Source organism: Caloenas nicobarica, chromosome 5 (assembly GCF_036013445.1).
Source record: "Caloenas nicobarica isolate bCalNic1 chromosome 5, bCalNic1.hap1, whole genome shotgun sequence".
Taxonomy (NCBI): Eukaryota; Metazoa; Chordata; class Aves; order Columbiformes; family Columbidae; genus Caloenas; species Caloenas nicobarica.
In genome coordinates this window covers 56,847,537-56,871,093 of record NC_088249.1, presented here as the reverse complement: position 1 = coordinate 56,871,093, position 23,557 = coordinate 56,847,537, and the positions used below count along the sequence as shown (strand labels likewise).

Below are 23,557 nucleotides of genomic sequence, written 5' to 3'. Positions count from 1 at the left end.
AAAATAGGATCTGTATGCATAGTGTGTGAAAATATCTTGTTTGCATACACTTCTTGCAGATATGTTCCGGTAGCTATTTTCCTCCCTAAAACGTTACGATTTTGTTTTATTTTTAATTGCTAACAAAAAACCCCAAACTGTTATTTGGGATCTCTTCCTGTTGAACTGCTTCTGGTATGTTTGGTTTTCTTTCATCATACTTAAATTATTGCTGAAGTTGTCTTAAGAATTTTTCTAGCTTCTGTCTCCCAGTAAAGATCTTAATACCCAGTGTGGTCATCTGTCATTGTGACCCTAAAGTTGGATAGAAATAGTTAAGAAGGCTACAGAAAGATGTCTGACTTATGTCTGAGCTTCTGTCTGTTTTGTGCCTTTGAAGAGATATTTTAATAGCAATTCTTCATGAGTACTATATATGAAATAATAGCTAGGATCCTTCACAAAGCACTTTGAGATTTATATGTAAGAAATGGTTTCATTAACTAAGATAAAATTAATACTGTTCCTCTTTGTTTTCCAAGCTGTGTTGAGACCTTTTGATCTAACTCGGGCATTCCCAAATATTCATGTGTGACTTTATATTTTAGTTTACAGAAGTAATTAAGATGCTTTGCTTGTACCATGTCTCAGCAAGCTTTAGTTATTTGGGAATATGGCTCTTCACTGTCCCTTACTGGTTGATTGGTTGGTTTGTTTTTTCTGCTACACTCTTCATGTGTGGATTTTATGTCTTTTGTCAAATCTTGTGATGAATTTTAATTAAATGAATATTGGTCAAGTTCATTGAGGAACCTTGACTGGAAAGTGCTTAAAAAACGCAACAGCTTTTCTGTGAGGTAGCTTGTAGTCACATGCCTCAATGGGAGATGGCTTCTCTGTGCATTTGGGAAAGTTGTTTGTAGAGACATCTTGACTGACAGCCCCGGAGGAGAGGTGTGTGGTGTTCCAAAGTGTGATTGTTTATTCATGAGAACATGGAAACTGCCAAGAAGGTCTTCATTCATTTATTACTTTCTGTTGGAAGGAGAAGCTTGGTCTGTGGTGTGGGGCTGGAGAATCCTCGGAGTGTTTAATCAGAAGCTTTATGCATTTATAGACAAGTTTGACTAAGACTGAAACTGTCCAGAAGATACAATAGGTTGTTTCTCACTGGATTTTAGAAGAGAATAACTTTGATCATTTCAAAAGCAATGAAGCCTGATGCTCCAGTGAGAAAGGAAAGTGGTAATTTATAGCTACCATTAAGGAAACAAAGACAAAGACTGAGGGAAAAGTTTCACTCTGAAGATTTACTAATGTGTATAAACCACCCTTACAAGTAGAAATAGCTTGGTATTTCTCACAGAACAAAACAAAAGAGAAAAGGCAGCGAAATGGGGATGGGAGGGAGGAGCGGAAAAGAATACTGCCTGCTTTCAGCTTGCACCATGAAAGGTCAAACAACATTTAGGAAACTACAATTTCAGTGAATAATGGATAGGCCACTTTTACCTGCCAAAGGAAGGACAGCTGTGAGAGATCCCTGGCTGGGAAAGGAGGTGGGATGGGACTGATGGGGATGTTGTGAATCCTGATACAGCCTTTGGAGGGGGAATTCACAGGCTCCAGTGGGGTGTAATTACTTGGTAAAAACTGTAATATTTTATTTTTAAAGAAACAAGCGAGACTGGAGTTGTGTACATCTGCGTTGTGACAGGATGCAGGCATCCACGATCTTTGCGTGGGCTTGTCTCTACTAGAAAGAGACCGTTTCACGGGCGCTCCCGAAAGGGGAGCCCCGGTTCAAATACACTTGCCGCTGGCACCCACGGTCTGCGTGTGAGGTATTTCGTGTGCCCCCGGGAGACGTCGGCTCTCCGGGACATCTGTGTTTGGGGCGTTGCGCAGGTGTTTGAACGCCGGTGCGGGGGGTGGGTGCGCTGGTGCGGCGCACGGCGGGTTTCCGTGTGGGATGGGGCGGATCGTGCGCCGGGGCTGCGCTCGTCGCCTCCGGGTGCCGCCGGGCGGCCCGCGGGGAGGGCAGGGAGGCCCGGGCGGGGAGGCCCGCCCAGCCCCCGCCGCCCCGCTCCCGCTGTCAGTGCGAGGCGGGCCGGCCGCCCGCAGACACCTCCCTCCGCCGCCGCCTCCTCCCGCCCGGCGGCGGCAGCACCAGCGCAGCCTCCGCCGCCGCAGCGCCATCGATGGGGTCCGGCGGCCGCCGCGGCGCGGCGGGGGCGCGGGCGCTGCCGCTGCTGCTCCTGCTGCTGCCCGCACCGGGCGCCCCCGCCGCCCTGGCCCTGCCCGGTGAGTGCCGCCCGCCGCTCGCCTTCAGCCCCGGACAGCGGCTCCCCCCGGGGCACCGGGCGCTACCGGCTGTCCCCTCGGGGCGCCGGGCCATCGCTGCCCGGGGGGCAAAGCCCGGGGCAGGGGGGCGGGAGGGTGAGGCTGTTCCCGAGGTGCGGCTGCTGGCGGGATGAGCGGGGACCCTTCCCCAGGCCGGCGGTCGCTCCTCGCGGGGCGCCGCGGGCGCCGCTGGTGACTTTGAAGTGCCGGTTTGCAGGCGGTCTCGTCCGGGAGCGCGGCTGACCCCCGGGGTAGGGCACCTGGTTAGCGCCTCACCTTTGCCGAAGGAGCGGGGAAGTGAACTCTGCGGCTTAATCTGCCTTTGGTGGCCGAGGAATAAACCCAGTAATTCTTCCTGCAGCCTCCTCCGCATCGCCTTTACTGCCAAGTTTAAGGCTGTGATGTTTGCTCGCAGCCTCCTTTCTCCAGGGTCTCTCTTCAGCTCAGGCTACTGTCACGACAGGAGAGAATCTCGCTCCCTGCGCCTACTGATTTTTTTAGCCTTCTTTGTGATGCTTCTGTACGCATTAACGCTGGGATTTTTTACTGCTGATCTTCCAAGCGCTGCGGACCGCAGAGGGTCACTGTAAAAAGAAAACGGCGGAACGGCTGTTTGCCGCTGGCGTAGGATCTCGCTGATCTCTCTGTGTCACAGCTTTGAAAGAAGCCCCCTCCCCGGCGTGTGTTTTCTGGGACCCCCCCCTTGCGGGGCCGGTGTGTCCTTCTGCCTCCCTGGCCCGGGCTGGAAGGGGAGAGAGACCTCACTGCACAGGGGTGAGCAGCCAGCGCCTGTGGCTGATGCCGCCTTCTGCCCGCTGGCTTTCCTTCCCCACTCACCCTTTCCTCCTGCCCCGGCTACCCGAATCCCACTGGCTGGAGGCCCCTCAGCGATTCCCTTCACCCCGCCCTGCTTGACTTGCTCCCTCGATTCACCGCACCCCCACTTTTAACGGCTCGATTTTTCTGCTTGGAGAGGAAGCGGGTTCTGCCGCTCTCTGCGGCTGTTTTCCACCTCCTCCTTGCTTTCTGGGGACTCCAGCGCTGTTATCGGTTCTGTGTGCACCTGAGAGCCAGGAGAGAGAACACTGCTGCTCCGGCACTGACTCTTTGCCTTGTTTCCCACTGTCAAACGCCATTAGGAGCTAAAACCAAATGAATATTTTGTGCAGTTGGCAACTGCTGCAGTACCTACAGGCATATTTTGTGATTGGGAGGAAAAAAAAGAAAAAAAAATAGATGAATGCTATAATTGTAAATGGGAGAGGTGCTGGCTGAAATTCCCTGTTAGAAAGTGATTCCTCCTATAAAAAGTGGCCGATTGTTCAAATAGTCACCTTCTGCTGGTACTCCTGCAATTCATCTTGTTGTTTTAGGAGTCACTTTTTGTACCTATGTGGGGTGCTCCTTCTGCAATTCTTCCTTTTAGCCAGTTGCTGGAAATCTTCCTATATCCGTGCAAGAATTCTGTTCTGCTGTAGGAAAAACTTCTGCTGATGTCTTCTGCTGCCTGTAACTTTTCTTCCTCTTCTGTCTGTACTTCTTCATCTCCAGGACTTCCTTCTGTTGGTGTTTCCCTTTCTCTTCATTTTCTCTGCTCTGAAGTTTCCACCTGGATATTGTGCTTCAGTATGCTGTGCTTTGTGATGGCCGGCCAGGTGATTTGGCAATGCTGCTCACCACATACTATAATTATATTTAAAAAGTGGCATTATTTGTAAATTATGCATCTGTTCATTGGTAAGTCAGTCTTTTAACATGTTGGTGGTGACATTGAAAGTATATTTCTGTAAACTCTTGTTAGTTTAAAAAACATTGGGTTTCCTAAGGGTCATGTCACAGATGTGATCAAGAACTCTTTCAATAACTGTATTTTGTTAACCAGAAAGATTACCAGTCTCTGATGAATCTGTGCAAAACTGTCAGCTAAATCTCATGGAGGATCTAGCCCATAATAGATTATTTTGGATGTATTTATAAGTGGATACAAAAGCTTAACACAAGCTTATCTGAATTGCATACAAATACATGTATGTGCAGGTAGAGCATTATACAAATGTAAGTTCAGGTGTGGTCTCTGCATGCTTCTGTCCTGGCTCACACACACATACAATCTGTGCTTGTGCACTGCCAGCAGGTGCTCAGCCTTGTGCCGTCTGGTCAGCGATGTGCACAGGAGACATGTCCTGTCCTCCAGGCCTGAATCTGTCTTTTCACAGATGTGGACGAGTGTGCCCTGGGGCTCGATGACTGTCACCCAGACGCGATTTGTCAAAACACCCCCAAGCTGTACAAGTGCATGTGCAAAGTGGGTTACGCTGGCGAAGGGAAGAAATGTGAAGGTAAAGTGACCGAAGCACTATGCTCTGCCTGTGTCAACATGAGGTATTTCTAGAAAGAGCCGTTAAAATAATTGCTTAGAATACGGAGGGTGATTTTAAATGGAAATAGTAATTTTTTCTGCACCTGAGTTACTTGTTTGCAAAATCAGGGGCAACATTGCATGTCTTTTCACCTAGTAATATCACTTAATCTAATAGTTAGCTTGTTTAACCAGCAGCCGTAAAAACGATAAAGGTAAAGCTGCACGGGAATCTCGGGGCGTTTTGTCACTCTTTAGAAACATTCAGCAAGTAACGCGTTAAGTATAGTCTATTTGCAAGACAATGATGATTTCGGACAGCAGTTGCTGCTCACATTTGCGCAGTCTCATCTCTAGCTGTGCGTAACACTCAGGCAAGCATCCGTCACATTGACTTTTGCTTTATTCCTTAGACATTGATGAATGTGATAACGACTTCAATGGAGGCTGCGTCCACGAGTGTTTCAACATTCCAGGCAATTACCGCTGCACTTGCTACGATGGCTTCATGTTGGCTCACGATGGCCACAACTGCCTGGGTAAGAAGCGTGTTCACGGACGTTTTGAGTGGTGATGCTGACATAACCCTTTAGCTGCACCCACGGGAAATGCGGGGGGATCTGTTGGGCTAAATCGGCTCAGCTAGAGAAGAATGTTATGTTTTGGACTAAGGAATGCCAGGTGCTGATGCGCCATCCCATTTTGGCTCTTTCTCCGTTTGTAAAAGAGAAGGATAATTGTGCTACATTTCTGTTAAGTGCTTTGGGTTAAAATGTGTGAAGGGCCATCTATTATTATGCTAAATGAGTTTATGTAAGAGAACGTGCTATTATTGTCTTTTCTGTTCCCAAATTAGTTTAGGATCAGCTCTCAGGTGTGTTTCTAGGTTTAGAAATCTTTACTACATCTAGAAGGTGCGGGCTTCTCTTACTGTGTCCGAGTGCTTTCAGTCGTGCAAACTGTAAGGAAAAGACAATTAGGAGTGTGCAGGAGCTGTGTGTGATACAGGCTACTGAAGTACAGAGGGACTAAGCCGAATGCTTGGAGTTTCCCTGGGTGGTTAGTGTGAAGCAAAGTATGCAGCTCTGGAAAAGTATTCAACACTGCCTTGACCCTGCATGCACACACACTCACCCTATTTTTCTGTATTTTAAAGACCTTGATAGTTTCCTTCTTTTTGTGCACCAGCAGGTGAAAATCTTTTAAAAATGGGTGAAAAGACCTTGTGGTTTTACCTCGGTAGTATCCTGCAGCACTCAAGGCAGCAGTGTACAGAAATGCAGGAGCTGCCAGCCTGCTGACAGCGTGGTGTGCTGCTGGTGACATTTCCCTGGGACTGGGATGAAGCTGATGAAGCCATCATGCTCCCGGGCCCTGTGCTGGGTACCCTGCGTGGCTCTGCCCTGCACTGTGGTACCTGTCCCATCTGCTTTTTCAGAGATTACTCAGTTTCTCTCTTCTGCTGCAGTGTGGATGTGCCTGGGCAGGCAGCCATGCCCATGTCAGCCAGAGGGAAACTGGCCCTCACAGCACCATTTCAAGACTGTAGTTATGTTGGCTGGGTTGTTTCCCACTATAGCGTATGGCATATCAGTTGGGGGATCAGACCGTCCTGGCCTGTATCTTCAGAAAAGCTCTGGAGTCTCCAGTAGGATTGTGTGGGGTTTCATCTGCTGGGAACTTGGTGTGTACCCAGAGATGAACTTTGTTACAGTGTAAGCAGAGGAGAGGATGAAGTCACCAAGTTCCAAGTATTTCACTAAAGCAAGTAGAGAGGGAAGCAAAATATCTGCTGATACTTCAAAATAATAGGAAGGCCATCTTATTTTTCTCTAGTGTGTTTGTGTAAACACACAGTCGAGTTCAGCTGAAGTTACCATGAAGGGCTGAGTGTGAACCAACACGTTGTCTCTTACAATGACACCAAAGGGGCCGTTCTCTTCGTATCCAGTAGCCCCTCCAGAGCACACTTCAGCTGACTCGTTTGTGATCAGTAAGACCCAGACATAACTCAGACCAAAATCTACCACTTGCTTTGTTACTGGGAAGCTGCTCGGTATTGCATGACAGATTTTTTTTAAAGTAAAATAAAATGTCATTGACATACAATGAAGTTTTTACCACTGACCTGCCAATTTTGAGATGTGATGTAAACTTTAAATAAATATTTTGGCATGCGGCAAATTGGATCACATTTTCTCTTAATCTGTTTACTTACTTTATTCACGCCAGGGTTGCCCTCCTCTCACCCTTATTTTTGAAGATCTCTGCTGTGTGCCTGGGTTTAAGCCAAATAGACAATTACTTGTTGGAAAGAGATGATTTTTTGTAAGCTTTCCAAGGTCTGTAAGACAGAAACATCTGCTGGAGTTCAAATCTGTAGTTCTAAAGACTTATGGTGGCTGTTTATTCATGATTGTTTGCACATTCACATCACTGTAGAATTCTAAAATACTCAGCTTCTCTGTGATGGAGATATGTCAGCTGCTCCTTTTGCTACAACAGGTCACATTCTTTTGCATCCAATTGGCTTACTCATTGCCTTCAGTAGAAATTAAATCTGTTGTAATGCTATGTTATGCTTCTTCCTAAAAGCCTTTCTCTTTCTCCTTTTTTAGAAGTCAGCTGTTTTATGCCAGAAATGCTACAGTGTTAAATTAAAAACATTGTACTATTAGCACAGGAACAATGAACAGAACAGGCTGCAAATATGGTTTTCCACATGAATTTGCAAATGAGACCAATGCTTGGCCTCAGTAATGTTTTCTCCTGTTTTTTAAGGGACTGAGCACTTTAGCTTCCTGTTCAGAGTGACATTTCTGAAAATTAAGATAGGAAAATTTTCTGCTGGTAGTGGTTACAGAAACCTGCGCTTATTAATGGGTAAAATTCCAAACAATTGGAGGTTGGGATGAGCATCCTGTTGTTCAGAGGATTAGCTGAAGTTTTTCTACTCTTTGTTTCTCTTGGTTATCTTGCAAGCAGAGCCTTTCTGTATTCTCTGGTATTGCTGAAGCTCTGAATATTGCAAAATCAACATTAAAACTATTTCCAGAACCTCTGCTCTTGTCCTTGACTGCAGTCAGGCAACACAGCAGCAGCCTTGATGGTAAGTGGTGATGACCTAGAGTTGAGGGAGGAGGATGATAAATGGGACTGAGCATCAGAACAGATGTGATATGTAAATTTTAGCTAGAGTGAAAATAAGGAGCAAAGGATAGGCTTTAAGCTAAATTTATTTTGATGTTTGTATTTTTCTTGTTCCACCTTTGCTTCAGAATGGGAAGCTTTCTGGAAAAACACCTTTTACAGTTTGGATGAGTTTGGGGCCAAAGTTGCGTCCCACTGACCAAGACAGAACCACGTGTGGATGCTCAGCCTAGATGTAACTGTGCTGGGCTGCTGAGCGTTGGTGCTGTCCCGCTGCTCTGAGAGGCAGGGTACGTTCACCAAGGTGGAGTGTAGAGCCTTGATTCTGGCTCCACCGGGGCTACCCTGCCTTAGTTGTAACCAGTAATTCTGGTTAGCTGGCTAATGTTCCTTGGGAGCCCTGCAACTGGGCAAACTGTGAACAGGGGAAGAGCAGCAGCAAATATATAGTTTCCCAAGGGTGACAGCACCACAACAATAGACCAGCCTGGATGGTTACATGCCGAGATGTCTGTACTGCATATTGAGTGGCTGCTGCCAATATGAGTGTGTTGGTGTTAGTACAAAGCTGATCTTTCTCTTTCTCTCTCTTTCAGATACAGATGAATGCATGTTCAACAACGGTGGCTGCCAGCATGTTTGTGTCAACACTGTGGGGAGCTATGAATGTCGTTGTAAGGAAGGGTTCTTTCTAAGCGATAACCAGCATACGTGCATCCACCGCTCAGAAGGTACTGTTCGCTTCCCTCCAGGCACCACGCAGGAGCTTTTGACAGAAGCTAACTACAAAAACTCCAGAGCAGCTTCAAAACTATTTTTAGGTTGAGTTTTTCAAAGCTGAGAAGGGTCTTGAAGTCCTCACTCCTTTTAAAGGGATCAGTGTGTCAGGATCTTCTAAGTGACTTTGAAGCATCTTTGCATCCCTCTGCCCCTTTGATCCCACCTGTACGTCTGCAGTGTTGTGTTTGTTGAGGGCTGTGCTGCTGTAGTCCCAGCGTACGTTGTGCTCTGTTGTGCAGCTAAGCTGTGTCCTGACCCAGGGAACGGCAACAAATGGTAGGACAGTGAGTTCTGACCATTTCCGTCGGCTTTAGTTACAGGGCAATATCTGCATTACCTTTGGGTACCTTTTAGATTCCCTGGATGGTGTTTAGGTTTCAGCTAAGAGATTTATTGTTTGTCAGCCCCAAAGGTATTCAAATTGCGTTCTTTGTTTTGAGTAAAACCTTTATGAAGTGAACTTAGAGAGATCAGAGAGCTTTGGATATCTAACGAGACATCAGATTGAACAAAATTATTTTGGGTGCCCTTAGGGAATGCTTTAAAGTGGTTGCTCAGATCAGGGAGTTGTCCATTGAACTGTACAGTGAATATCTTACTATGAAGTATTTAAAGCTGCAAAACTTTCTTTAATCTAAGGCTTATCATTGGCATGACTGTAAGAGGAATCTGAGCATGAATAAACATATCTCACTTAAAAAATCCCCATAGTGAAGAGATCAACATCTATAGACATATATGGCCATCCACAGATTGGTGTGCTGAGGTGGCTGTCATCTGACGCAGCTAATTGATTTTTGTTTAAATTAAGGATTTATATTCTTGACTTCCCTGGTACTGGGCTTGGTCTCATGAGGGTCTGCTGATGAATAGTGGTTCCTCAGGCCATTGCTCGGTTTGCTGCTGCAGGAGCTGAGGCAGGAGTGGGGACGAGCAGGAAGGCTGCAGTGGCGGGACAACGCATTTCTCTTCATGTTTCCTTGCTAGCAGTGGTGTGTGTCTGTGTGTGTGCATGGATGATGAATCTAAGGATGAAAATCGGTTGCTTGAATTCCTTGTCTTGCCTGATGCCAAGGGATGAAAAACTTCCAACTCTTTTTATTCTTCCTTGCTGCTACTTAAGTATCTTCTGTCCTGAAATAACAACAACAGCATTTCCTGTCATTCATATTTGTTCTCTAAATTGTACCTATGGAATTCTACCTCTGTTGTCTTATTTTTAAAGATGCAGTTAATGTCTTTTAACTTTTTGGCAAAGGTGGCCTTTTTTCTATAATACCAAATTTGCACTTAATTTAGCCTTTTTTTTTCCTTTGAAAAACAAGAGGCAAAAAGATGCGCTTTTTTTTCCCCCAAAAAACCTACTAAATTAAATATATTGTTATGGATACCAGTATTAACAAAAAAACCTCTTACTGTTTTTGCATGACATGTTTCATTTCTTTATACCAAAATACAGAACCATTTGTTTTGGTTTTTTGAAAAGCCATTTTTTTCAGATTATCACGCTGTGACTTTCCCTCCCACCTCTCCCCCATTACTGTGAAGACGTGCTCCACGGGATTCCCCGCCTTTTTTTTTTTTACCTTGGGTGGGCAGGTCTGTTGTAAGCCAAATATCATCGCTTTATCTTTCCCCTCACTTTGTTCTCAGCTTTTCTGCTCATCACTAGGTCTTCTGTGCCTTGTGTATGCATTGCTCGGTGGATGTGCTTTATTAACGCTCTTTTGAGACCTCACAGCATTGATCTAAACAGCATTTGGTATCTACAGCCCAGACCATCTATTCAGTTTTGTTTCTTATCTGTACTGTAAGGGAGCATTTCCTTCTCCATCTCCCAGTGTATTTAAGGGGGTGTATACATTAATGCTTGAGAGACCTTCCTAGAAGTCTGTAATACTGGTCTTTACATACACAGAAAAATAGTGAACTGAAGTTGAGACAGGAGAAACAGAGGGACTTAGGGCTGTTGTATTCCTCCTGATGACCAGTGTAACCAGGGAGCCTCAGAGTCGTCTGCTCTTTCAAGCCTATCTGCAATTAGCCTCTGGGTTCCCTGTCACCTACTGGGACATGGGACTCAAGGTCTGGTAGTTATTAGAGGAGAGTTTGATAATTAAAGTTGATTTTTCATCTGATTTGACTGTGGTGGCCTGAAGCACTGGGGTGCTCTGAGGGGTGGGGGGCTTGATGGCTCTGCCAAGCCCCTGCTCCAACCACAGAAACTCAGTGCATCTTGGGAAGATGTGCACAATTCTGGTGTTTTCCTTGGTTGTCTGCTCTGAATGAGCTCTTCATCTATATGTGGGAGAAAGGATTTACTTTGGTTGGCTGTTACAGTGGCTGGCAGGGCAGCCATGCACATATAGCTGGTTTTGGTGTTTAACTTGTTCCATATTAGCGAATACAAAAATTTGAAGGAAAACAGAGTTTTTTCACAAGTAAATATGTAGTACATCCTGTGGTTGCTGTTGCTATGCATGACAAATCTTGCTACTCTCCCTTGTGGTATTTAATTCATAGCTATCTACTTGTTGGGCTGAATCGATGGGAGTGAATTGAACCTGCTACATTTGAAGTCACCGTATGGACTGAAAGCTCATACACAGGGACCATCTCAGCTGTTGCTCTTAGAGTCCTGACTGTGGAGAAGAGTCATAACTAGAAAGCTTTTTGGAAAAAGTTGCCTTAACAAAAGGGTGTAGAAAGCGTGAAAAAAAGACAAATGCATCCCAGTTCCACTGACTATGCTGATGCTCCTTGCCATTTGGCTCTTAGAGGGTGCCTGTGAGAATCTCTGGTAGTTCTTTGTAGAAGTGCATCCCCTCCCTCTGTCCTACTGAGTGTCTGTTTGAATGTGTCCTAAATGGAGGCTCAATGCTCTTAGCGGATTGGTGGTGGCGTCTCTATGTCTTCTGTCTAAAAAAGACAAAGATTTAAACACAGATCATACATGAAAAAGATTAATTTAACGTGACATGATAGGGAAATACCGTGCTGGCTTTTTGCCTGTGTCTTGCCAGCGACAGGAGTGCTCAGATCTTGCTGAGGTTTGGTGGGTAACTTCACCAAGTCCAGTCACCAGAAAGGACTCACCTGGCTTGGGGTCCACTAGGCCAGGCAGGCGCTGGGTCCAGCAGTCTTGGCTGTGAGTGTGGCCATCAGGAGGCTCATCCATCCCAAGACACCTGTGTGTCAGTAGGGCAGGGTCTCCTGCAAGAGAAGTTGTGTTTCTGGGAAGCACATGGAGGGCTTTGACCAAAATTTGTTTGGGCTTTGGTTCTGGACCACAATCTGCCATTGCAACAGCTCTGGAACAATGTGACCTGGCGGACTTTGCGTCCATGAAGAGGTTTGTAGTCACACAGCTTTTATGGTTTTACAGACATTTATTTAATACAACCTAATAAAACGAGGCTGAGTAGGAATCTACCACCTTTGGAAACTAGTAGCAGCTTCATAGTAAATGCTAGAATGTGTGGATGTATGTAGCTTCTATTAAACATTGTCTTTTAGGTCAGCTAGATTTTGGTGGGTTTGGTCATGTTACCTTGTTACACAACTGGTACTTTGTTATTAAAACGTGCCCTGGTTTGGGAAGTGCAGTTTGGGCTTTCTGTGGAGACCTGATTGAATTCTGCTCACTCAGAATGGAGCAATGCCAAACAGAGTATTTAAACCATTGTCTGATCTCACTGAACTTTACCAAAGTACCTGCTCGAAGAGTTTCCCCTTTGGTAGCTCAACAGAGACAAAAAAAAAAAAACCCAAACTTTGTTAACAGAAACTAAGCTGCTAATTCTCTTAATGCTTTCTAACATCTCTGACCTAACAGACCAAACCGTGTTGCATACTTAAGAACAGAAGTGTCACAAAAAGACAAGAGTTAATGAGGCTAATTTGTGGCCTTATAGCTTGTCCCGTTCCTTGACTGACAGCACAATAAGGGATGACAGCTTTCATGTGGGCTCCTTGGGCTGTGTCTGTGTGCTGCAGGGTTTAAGTACAATTGTCTTGTTAGACTTCTACTGAGTCCTCACTGTGGGAAAAGAACCAAAAAGCCAGTAGAGCAGAATAATCTAGGCTCTGCAATATCCATTCTTTTGTTGCTTAAAGCTGTCTTAGTAGAGAAAGGGTTCTGTAGCTTGTGCTTCAGATGGCAAGAATAGTCGTGTGCAGAGCAAGGACCTAATTGAAGTGTAGTGGAATAATGGTGACGAGCTGACCTCTGCTTGCCAATACAGTGGTTTTGTTTCATTTAGTAATACGGCTGCAAAAAGGTGCAAGTTTAAAAATACGTAGGATGTGGAATTGTTCACGCAGTCCCTTTTTAGCAGCATGGCCACCCTTTCATCTTCTATCTGTGCATCTGCTCAGCTCAGTAGAAGTTCACTGAAGTAATGTGGGATAAGCCCTTGCAGCCAAATAGTGTTACTCCGAGTCTTTCAACTGAAGTGTTCTTGCCAAGAGGAAAGAGTGTTTTGGTGTGACGTGTCCTACAAAAGTCAAGGTAGAGCATTTGATGACAAAGGTGTGTTTTCAGTGTACCTGAGGACAGCATTCAGTTGTCTTCTCTCCCAGTTTTGTCACAGTATAGAAGACTTCAGCAAAAATCTGTGGCGTACTGTTAGAAGAAAAAATATTCTTTCAATTTGATCTCCTGATCCCATTTGATAACTGAGCCAGCAGCTGTGTAGTTTAAAGTTGTGTGTGTACAAATTATGTTACCATCTTGCCAATGGCAAAGGCATTGATTTAGCTGAACGATGGGGCAAGGTGAAAAATTTTTGCAATAATTCTAGGAACAATTCCTTTCTGTTTAATTGACTTTAATTTTTTGCAAAGGCCAGACAAGACAGTCTGGCCGTCATTGAGTTCTGGTGCATGAACAGCTTGTAACAGTCAGAGACAAAAATGATAGGATGTTTTTAGGAGATGCACCGAAAGGGAGGAAGTCATGAGTGTCACATTGCTTTTCCATTTGGTTAAAGTAAGCACTGGCGCTGAATTCTGTCCAGCTAGGAAGGTGTGCAGAAATACAGAACACTGTGATAGTCCCTAGTGGGGTTATTTTGGGAAGCATTTATTGGAATCACACACACAAAAAGAACACAAAATGGTTAACAAAAAAAAGGGAATTGACATACAGTCTGCATACAATCTGCACGTCTACCTGGTCACAACTTGGGCACTGCTAAGGTAGGTTATGACTTTGGGAATCTGCTTTGTAGGCCAGTAATTGGAAAAGGGGTGACTTTTGCGACTGTCGGCCTAGGCATTCCTGTGTTGGGTGGCTACTCTTTTAAGCAAAGAAAGAAGAACTTCACTTTAGGCTCTGGTCTTGCCAGATATCAGCCACCTTCCAATTTTTGTGAAAGAAATGAGACCTTATAAACACTGGTATAAAGTGAGGGCGAGAATGCAGATGCTGTACAAATCTAGGGATGTTGCTTTTACTTGCAGTCAAAGAACGTGGGCACGGAAAAGATCACAGATGGAGAAACCTTGGGGCCGTTGACTTTGCAGGATTTGACTTTCTGCCTTTCCTGTCTGTCAGCTTATACTTCTTATCACCATAGGATCTTCCCAGAAGCAGCAGACTGTTGCCTGTGTGTGTATTGAACTGACTTTATCTGACAGCTGCCTGCACACAGAGATGCTGAGGATGCTGATGCACTTGTCCTGTTTTGCAGAAGGCATGAGCTGCATGAATAAAGATCATGGCTGTGCCCACATCTGCAGAGAAACACCCAAAGGAGGAGTTGCCTGTGAATGCCGACCAGGATTTGAACTGTCCAAGAACCAGAGGAGCTGCATTAGTATGCAACATTCTACATATGCTTATGGTTTCCCAAAGTGAACAAATAGTGTTCTGTTTGCAGTGATATGGGATTTGGTATGTTATAGCTAAACTGGGGTCACACACCTAAATTGTGTGCATTTGGATTAAACTAGAATCAGTGGCTTGGCTGGACACTGTCACACTTTGGTTGCTGACGTGTCTGTATTTCAGGGGTTGTGCCATTGTTCGTAATCGTGGGAAGTTCAGCTCTACAAGAGCGATCTGTAGTGTTTCAGTCTCACAGGGCTCTTCAGAAAAGGGGAGTGTTAGGATGGTATATTGGATGGTCAAATGGAGACAAAGTTGCACACTGTCTTTCAAAGATGCTGGATGTATTTGTGAGATGTAACATATTTTCTTCCTAGTAACATGTAATCATGGAAATGGTGGCTGTCAACATACCTGTGATGATGCTGATAATGGGCCTATTTGTGGATGTCACCCCAAGTACATCATGCATGTGGATGGGAAAACCTGCCTGGGTCAGTATACAGTGGAGGGAAGTTGTTTTCCGTTGGTGACTAACTCTGGAGTGGTGTGGTGCTGCTGTGTGTGCATGATTAATGCTCCTCATAATAGTATGGCTAGAAAATGTCAAGAAATCCGAACTAAGAAACCTGCTAATTCATGTGTGAGTTGGTTGGGTCCAGGCAACTTATGCTTCCCTATATAAGTAGCTACCTAAGCCTATAATGATCACTGGTTCTTCTGAAGGACAAAGCCTGTAACTAAGCAAAGAAGATTCCCATCCCTCTAGGATATTTTTGGTTCAGGTTCTTGTATAGCATAAGCCAGAGAGTGTAACCAAGCAGTACATCTGCTAAAACCGGAACTCTGAATTCAATTAAAATACAATTTTTGCAAGGCAGTTAACCAGTAAAGAAAGGACTTAAGATTTATAAACTCTTCCAGTCTCTGGAAGAGTTTGTTGTCTGTTGATTGGAATCAAATGCTCAGGCATAAGTGACTGGTCCTTGTATTAGTCCATGATAGGTGGTGATAATGTGTCTTAACGGAACAGTTCATAACAGCTCAATTAGTTCTTTCATCTTATTGCTGTTCACTACATTCGCAGCATGTCTTCTGTTTTGTTAAGAATACTGAAGTAAACATGAGTTGTAAGGAAGAAAAAAGCCAAGTATTGTCATAGTTTTGACTGAAGAGTCTTCATGGTTTTCATTACTGCTTTCTTGTTAAAAAAAAAAATAATTCTGCCTGGTCAGTTCCAACTGTCTGATAATTCAGCACGTGTTGCAGCTGTTGTCATGTGTGTACGTATTGGAGATTAGATGAGGCTTCTGCTCAGGGCACCTTTACTCATTTGTGGTTTTTATTTTCTTACAGAGAGGGAAGAGGCTGCTGTTGAAATTTCTGAGGGAAACACTACAGCAGGAGCTGATGTGGACAAGAGGGTGAAGCGACGGTTGCTTATGGGTAAGAAGTGCTTATCCAAAATAACTTTGCTGTTTGCTGAATCCTTGTAGATTTAAGTTGTTTTTTGTTTGTTTATTTGTTTGTTTATTTTTTGGCAACCATCATAGTTCTGGGCTGAATTCTGCCTGAGATGCTTCACTCCCTTTAAGGAAATAATGTTATTCCGTAACATATAAGAAACTGTGTACATTGCGATGGTCAGTAGGAGGTGTCAAGAACTTGCCCTTGAAGTAGTGTGTGTTTCCATGGTTCTAATTCACCATGGGAATGCAGTACGTTCCCTTCTGTGCTACAGTTTTCAGCAGGTGACTGTGGAGGAAGCAGTGCTTTACCTGCTTCTCTTCAACTGAAAGGCTACTTCTGCATGGAAGGGTCCAGTAGTGGATTGCATCTGGAAGGGCGTGTTCTATCCTTGTATCTAGAAGGATACAAGGCCATCTTATTCTTCCTAAAGGTGTTCGCACCTGGCCCGGAATGCCAGCCTCTGAGGGTCTGTCGCTACTGGGAAAACACTGGCATGAGGAATGCTCACTGTGGTCTCAGGGCAGCTGCGTCAGTGGATGCCCATCTCTCAAAAGTCCTCACTCCAGGCAGTCAGGCTGATTTACTGTGTTTGTTGGCGTTTGCCACAGAAGTGGCATGGAACATGGAGGCTGGGTAAGAAACTACCAGAATTATAGGGCTAGCTCTGAGCTCCTGAATTAATATTTAAACATCTAAATGAATAGCCTAATTTTCAACAAAAATGACATTTCTGTGGGAAGAGGAAGAAAGAAGAGGCACTCCATCTTCAAGTGGAGGTTGGACACAGCCTCCCGATATTGAATGTGAGATGAAAGACTCTGAGGGAATAAACCAGTAAAGGTCTCAAAACTTCAGAGTAAGTAGCCTATACTTGATGCTGCAGAAAACTAGGAGACAGAGCTAGAAAGAGAGGATTTAAAAAAGCAGATGCGGAAAATGATTTTGCAGCTTTCTGAATCGATGTGTGCTGGATAAAATTGCATTTGTCCAGCCAGGGAAAAGGTTGTTTGAGGTGGTTAGGCCAACTACAAGAGGATGAATGCCAAAGGCTGAGTTATTTCTGTTTAGTTGGATGTGAAGAACTGTATTTTAGGGATGTTCACTAAGAAGGTTTGCTGAGATTTAGATATTGTTTACATAGGGGGAAGTTAGAGGAACATTGGACTTGAGATGGCACCTGAGTTAACAAGCCTGAAGGAACGCTCAGTGTGGGTGTAATCCACCATGACTTGGGAGAACAGGTAGCACATGAAGGTGTGTTGGGAGTGATTTAAGAAAACTAGTTTAGTAGTGCTGAGTGTAACCAAATATCTGAACATTGGTGGGAAGTGTCAGAGGATCAGCCAGGATTGAGTGTGGGCATAAGGAGACAGACTGACAGGAATAAATTCATCATCAAGGAGTGGGGACTTGTGTTCAAGAGTGAGAATATCCAGAGAAAATACATTAGTTTGTGGAGTCTGCAAAAAAATGGATCTAGCTGAGGCAGGGATTTTGCCAAAATATGTATTTAGTAGTTGCTCATGTATGCTAGACTAAATGGGATTACATAGCAGTGTTCATGGGTCTGTGCCTTGTATCACATGATGCTTCTCGTTACCACTATAATATCCACGAGCAAACTTCAACTTTGTCTTGTTGGCTAGAAACGTGCGCAGTAAATAATGGCGGCTGTGATCGTACATGTAAAGATACATCGACTGGAGTTCACTGCAGCTGTCCTGTTGGATTCACACTGCAGTTTGATGGGAAGACATGTAAAGGTGGGTTTTATCCTCATGGACATGTGCGTACCGACACCTTGCTGCAAGGTGTTCATCTCCAGATGAAGGTAATCCAGTGTCCAGAGGAAAGCCAGTATATGTGATCTGACCTAAGAAAGGGCTGCGGCCAGGGGCAGACACATGGTTTCCATCGCATCAGGTGCATCGTGTGCAGAGAATCTCTGCTGCTCTGCTCCCCGTTTTTCCACTTGCACCCCTCCTGCCAAGATGGCCTCATTTTTCACAGGGTATTAGAGCAGTTTGTAAGTAAATATCAGTGTGTAAACAGGGATGTGTGAGTAGAATTACTTATACTGGTCCAAGCAGCTCTAATGAGAGTACTGGAAAGGAGCAAAGAGGCATTTAGGTTGTACATTAGAATACATTTTCCAGTAATTAGACGTTAAGACTGTTCTGCTAGGCAAAAAAAGATGGAATCCCCATGCCTGAGTCAATTAGTATTAGATAAAGAACTAACTCTGATGTTGGCATGAAAAGGACAGAGTAGCTGAGAAAGTCTCCTGTCTGTGATTTCTGCAGAGCTTAGGAAAAGGAAATGGAGAGAATGCTTAAAAAACTAAAACCCGTCAGAGAACATTTAAGTCAAAGCGTTTCCAAACAGAACTTAGGGAAATGGTCTTTTGTGAATACATGTACCCGCATGTAACAGACAGCAATATGTTAAATGAAAGCAAATAACAGTCATGGGGCTGAATGGGCCAGATCATTCTTAAGAGCTGGATCTGATCTTCCTTAAATTTTGTAGCAGTCTCACCAGATTTTGTTTCTGGGCTTCTCTAGCCAATTGGACGTGACTGTTTTCTGGATCTGGCAGTGGAAGTATGTCGAAGGTACTGTGTTTATTTGCTGAAGCACATTTTTTTCGTTACAGATATTGATGAATGCCAGTCCAATAATGGAGGCTGCGATCATTTCTGTAAAAACACTGTTGGCAGTTTTGATTGCAGCTGCAGAAAAGGCTTTAAATTATTAACAGATGAGAAGTCTTGTCAAGGTATGTGCAATGGACAGGCAATAGAAGTAGAACAAATCAGTGTGGCTTGGACATCTGCTACAATGATGAAGTGATAATAGACTCCAGTGTAATTTCCATGCCTCAGGTGTGTTTTTTTTTTCTTAAACAGCTGTTGAATTAATATCGTTGGCTTGATACTATTGTCAGAGGCATGTTTAATGGCACAGTGAACTATTATCTGGAAGTGACAGAGATAGCATCATATTAAAAAGCTCTTTATGAAGATAATGGTTCCCCTCCACTCTATTAAATGATCTTAAAATAATTTACAGGGAAAAACAGACAATATCTCTCTGTCCATCTTACTGACTAGCTCACCATTACAGTGATTTTTTTTTTTTTTTTTTTTTTTTCCTTAATGGGACATTTAGGTACCATGAGTTCATTATTTAAAGAAAAACAATATAAGGTGATCTATGAAAGTATAGGCCTGTAGATGGACTGGAATCACTATTCCCTAAACATCACAGAACACTTTATTTTTAGGATGACATGGATTCCTCCTGAGAGACTTACAAAGCGTATTTGCTTCTCTGTATAATGGTTTGTACATACGGAGTTAGCAATCCTGTTTAAGCTCTTAATTACATTAAAATGTAAAGATCAAAATGGTCTGTGTTTTTGGAAAAGCTACAGTATGAAACAATATAAAGCAAACCAGCCAACTGGGGAGGTGAATAATTCCATTTCCTAGACAACCAGCTCACAGTAATAATGAATTTCAGAAAGCTGAACTGACCAATAGAAAACAATTTTCACCTGGGTTTTTGGTGTATTCTTATCCTTTTAAAATCAGACAAAGAAGGACGAGTATTTCTATGGAACAAACACTATAAAATCATAGATAAGATTTTCAAGACAGTTTGTGGGTTTTTGATGGAATCTGTTTATGAATGTATTTTAAAGACTTGCATCTCTCTTTTGTCCCTGTCACTTCTATTACTTCCCCTAGATGTTTTTCAAAAGTGGTATCTTGAATTGTAGCAAAAAAAAGAATGATGTAATGTGTCAGTGATGTTGCTGTGAACTTTTTTGTCTTTTGCAACATTCTTGCATGGAATACATAATGTACTATCACAGAAGCTTTAGGTGCTTTGGATGGTATAATAAACATTTGGCCCTCAGAAAGTGATGGGAATTTTACCATTCAATTAACTGAGATCATGATCAGGCTACTATATGGATTATGCTTTGCAAAGAAGTGTGCAAAGTAATTGTAATGCCAAAGAAAACTTTCATTGGAGAAAAAAGATCTCAGCAGCTTTTAGAGACAGACATTGAAGTCTAAATATAGAGTATAATGGAAAAAATCACCAAATTATTCCAGTCATCTGTCTTTAGGTGTATCTCAGAGAGCATGGTGATTTTCAGCAGACTTAAATTGGGCACTGCATATTCATATAGCGTTTAAAATGTGGGAGAATGAGGAAAAAACAAAGGCAATACTTTCTTTTGTAAATCTATTTCTGCAGACCTTATGTAGATTTTTCTTAATGAAATAAGAGTTTTGTCAGCATTTTTTTCTCCCATAGAAGAGAAATATTTTATGTTAAACACAGTTGTTAGAAAAGTAGCAGCACTTTTCGTGTTTGCCAAGAAAAAGATTTTTTTTGCAAACTAATTCTTCTTTTAAAAGTTGTAATTTCATAATGCTACATTATTTGCTTTAAAAGAATTTGCTTAGTTTACATAAATCTGCACATCTCTGTGTCCAACTTTGTTGGCTCATCAGTGCTCCCTTGTCAAGCTGAAAGATGCTGATATATCCCTTTAAAACTTGCAGACATTGATGAATGCTCTTTTGAACGGACGTGCGACCACACGTGCATCAATCATCCAGGCACCTTTGAGTGCACTTGTAACAAAGGATATGCTCTCTATGGCTTCACACACTGTGGAGGTGAGTTATTAAAAGACACAGCAGACTGTGATGATAGAGTGCTGTTGCCACAGGGCTAATTAGTGTCTGTGCAAGACACAAGCCTGTGTGTATGCAGCAGGTGTATAGAATAAATATTACTCTTTGTCATGATAAGAAGATACAGCAAAAGTAGAAACTAATTCTGCTTATTCCTCTCTTTACTCAAATGGTTTTCCCTTCCCATCCTGCATCCAGAAAGCACCTGTGACTATTAGAACAAACTGATGGGTATGAAAGCTGTAATTTGGTAGACTTTTCACATGCGGAAGTCACATTGACTTCCATGAAAAGTCAGTGGAATAGGACTTAAAGAATAGGAAGCTCTAGATGACCTAGAAAATGATGATTTTGAAAGCTGCCCTTGTGCATGTGTCAGATCCTCGTGTGATGTAGAATTTAGCTGATGTAGTACCACTGATTTACATTGGCCAAGATTAATACTCTCAAATCTTTTACGTCTTTCCTACAAGAAAAGTTAAAGAAAGATGTTCACAGAAGCTCAATATGTGTGAAGTATTAATATTTCTGGCACAAATTCTCGGAGTTAACATGAGGAAACATGAATAACTGGACACTAAGTGGAATTAAACCTGTTATTTATATAAGCTCTAGGCAAGATGTTACTGACTCCATATGCTTACGTAATTCTGAGTAAGATCTATTTATTTCTAAGGCAGAATGAGCACACTTGAACTTGGAGATAACAAGTCAGCAATCTCTGTGTGCCTGATCTGGTTTAACCTCTGCCTCTAGAAAGTCTGCAAAGAAGATTACAGGGCTACAACATCACTATGTTTTATCCTGATGAACAGGGAAACCTTTCTGGAGGTGAAGTAACACTGTTCATGTGTTCTGCTTGCTATAAGTCTGTTCTCATGAATTCCTCTGCATTTATCAATTTCTTTTGGCCACCAATGAGAGAAAGGAACTGCAATTTTGCTGTTGGCTGCTAATCGTTCTCTTCATATCATACTCCTGTGCAGAAGATGTTAATTCTTGTACCATAGCAAGTCCTTCATTTACTGGCAATCACAGGCTGTGTCAAAGCTGGTGGGATACTAAGTGTACTTTTTCTGACCTATATGGAAGAAGTCAATAAGTGCTGGAGATAACAGGTTGCCACTGTATGCAGCATCCTAACAAGAGGTCAATGAAAACCAGAGACTTGGGCTGCTTTTGTCGTATCTTAGGCAGCAGAACCAGTTAAGGTGTTCCCTGCTTTCTCCATTATTCCTCTGCTGCTCATTCCTACCTCTGCTGTCTCAGTTCTGTTAGTAGCATGGTTTTTCCCTGAAATCAGCTCAGTTTTGTAATCTGTTTCACAGTGTTTTCTACCAAATTGTTACCTGTCTTGAGAGGGGAACAAATGATTAGGGAGAGCAGTGACAAAACTTGTCATTACTGTTGAGAAAAGTGTTCGTAGAAGTGGGTTCCCTCAGTTGCACAAACTTTCTGGGACTTGCAAGAGATTTTTTTGTTGGCAGATTTCTAAATTTATGTATAATTGCAATAAGGCTTCTGGGGATAAGTGAAGCTGTCATCAGGATGGATCTGAGAAGCAGAGACAGAGAACTTTGCATTTTGCTTTGTTTTGAAATTCATGAGATTCCTGTCAGCCCATTGCTCCAGCCAGTCAAGGTCCCTCTGAATAGTGGCACAACCATCTGGTGTACCAGCCCCTCCTCCCAGTTTTGTATCATCTGCGAACTTGCTGAGGGTGAACTCTTGTCTCACCACCCAGGTTTAATGAAGAGGATAAATAGTATTGGCCCCAGTGTTGACCCTTGGGATACACCACTGTTGAATGGCGTATTCTGCATCAGCTTGCAAGTTTGCACCAAAGGCGGTGTGTTGTGTTGTCAGGAGTTTCTCCTCCTATTGGCATTTGTCAGGTGGGGCAAAGCCTCAAAATTTGGTAATTGGCCAAAAGGAGCAATGGTGATACAATGGTATTATTTGCCCACATGGAGTCAAATAATGTTCCACAGCAGTTGTATCTGTCTGAGCACTTTGGAGGTTTATCAGTGTGAATCCTGTCCGTGTCATCTGCCTTTATTCCAAATTAAAAATATTAATTAACCAGACACAGCGCAATGCAGATTTGATTTGGTCTCCTTTTCTTTGAGTTAATTTGTTATCATATTGCTGAGGCTGGATATTTTTTTTAAATTACGTGGTTTAAGGACATGCCTAACACCTCCCTCTGACAACATTTGATCAATGTTGACATTTATCAAAGGATTTCCATGAAAACAAAACTATTTCAAGGTGGATGTCCACATATCATTCCTAAAATCTTTTCCAAACCCTAGTAAGCCATATTTGTGTACATATTTACCTACAAGGCTTAGAGTACAGGACTTTGGCAAGAGTAACTTTTAAAAAGTATTTTTACCTTTCCTCTGTAGATATTAATGAATGTAGCGTCAACAATGGTGGTTGCCAACAGCTGTGTGTGAATACGCTGGGAGACTATGAATGCCTGTGTCACTCCAACTACAAATTACACTGGAATAAAAAGGATTGTGTTGGTAAGGTACCTTGTAAATACATTTCTACTTCTGATGTGTCTGATGGCCATGTGATTATAGCCAAATCTGAAAAACCTGATCTGTCCAGTTAAGTGGCATGAGCCATCATTCCCAGTATTCCACTTAACCTTTTAGTCAGGCATGATGGTACTGATATTGAAACTGATAAAAACAAGCAAAAAAAAACCCTAGCCAAAAACAGGAGATACTTTGAGGGATTTTGATGCTTTCTTTCCTGTGCTTTTATCTAGCTTGTTCTTTCTACTTCTCTTTGTCTTCTCTGCATGAGAAGGTTTGCTGATGATAGCTTTACCTGAAAAGAAATTACTTATGTTGTGTGGTCTTCCAGTGATTTTATTTTGCTTTGATTTTCTGTGTAAATAGCATATTAATTG

At 43.0% G+C, this 23,557-nt stretch overlaps 1 protein-coding gene across 1 annotated transcript in view; it reads left to right on the top strand.

The window, feature by feature from the left end:
- Window positions 1-2,180: 2,180 nt before the first annotated feature.
- Window positions 2,181-23,557, top strand: part of SCUBE2 (signal peptide, CUB domain and EGF like domain containing 2) — a 41,689-nt gene continuing 20,312 nt past the window's right edge. Inside the window, exons 1-11 of the mRNA XM_065635680.1 lie at window positions 2,181-2,283; window positions 4,539-4,661; window positions 5,095-5,220; window positions 8,428-8,562; window positions 14,305-14,430; window positions 14,819-14,935; window positions 15,798-15,887; window positions 17,558-17,674; window positions 18,567-18,689; window positions 20,494-20,610; window positions 23,040-23,162. Coding sequence (XP_065491752.1) covers window positions 2,181-2,283; window positions 4,539-4,661; window positions 5,095-5,220; window positions 8,428-8,562; window positions 14,305-14,430; window positions 14,819-14,935; window positions 15,798-15,887; window positions 17,558-17,674; window positions 18,567-18,689; window positions 20,494-20,610; window positions 23,040-23,162 — 1,300 coding nt within the window. The remainder of the gene's footprint in view (window positions 2,284-4,538; window positions 4,662-5,094; window positions 5,221-8,427; window positions 8,563-14,304; window positions 14,431-14,818; window positions 14,936-15,797; window positions 15,888-17,557; window positions 17,675-18,566; window positions 18,690-20,493; window positions 20,611-23,039; window positions 23,163-23,557) is intronic.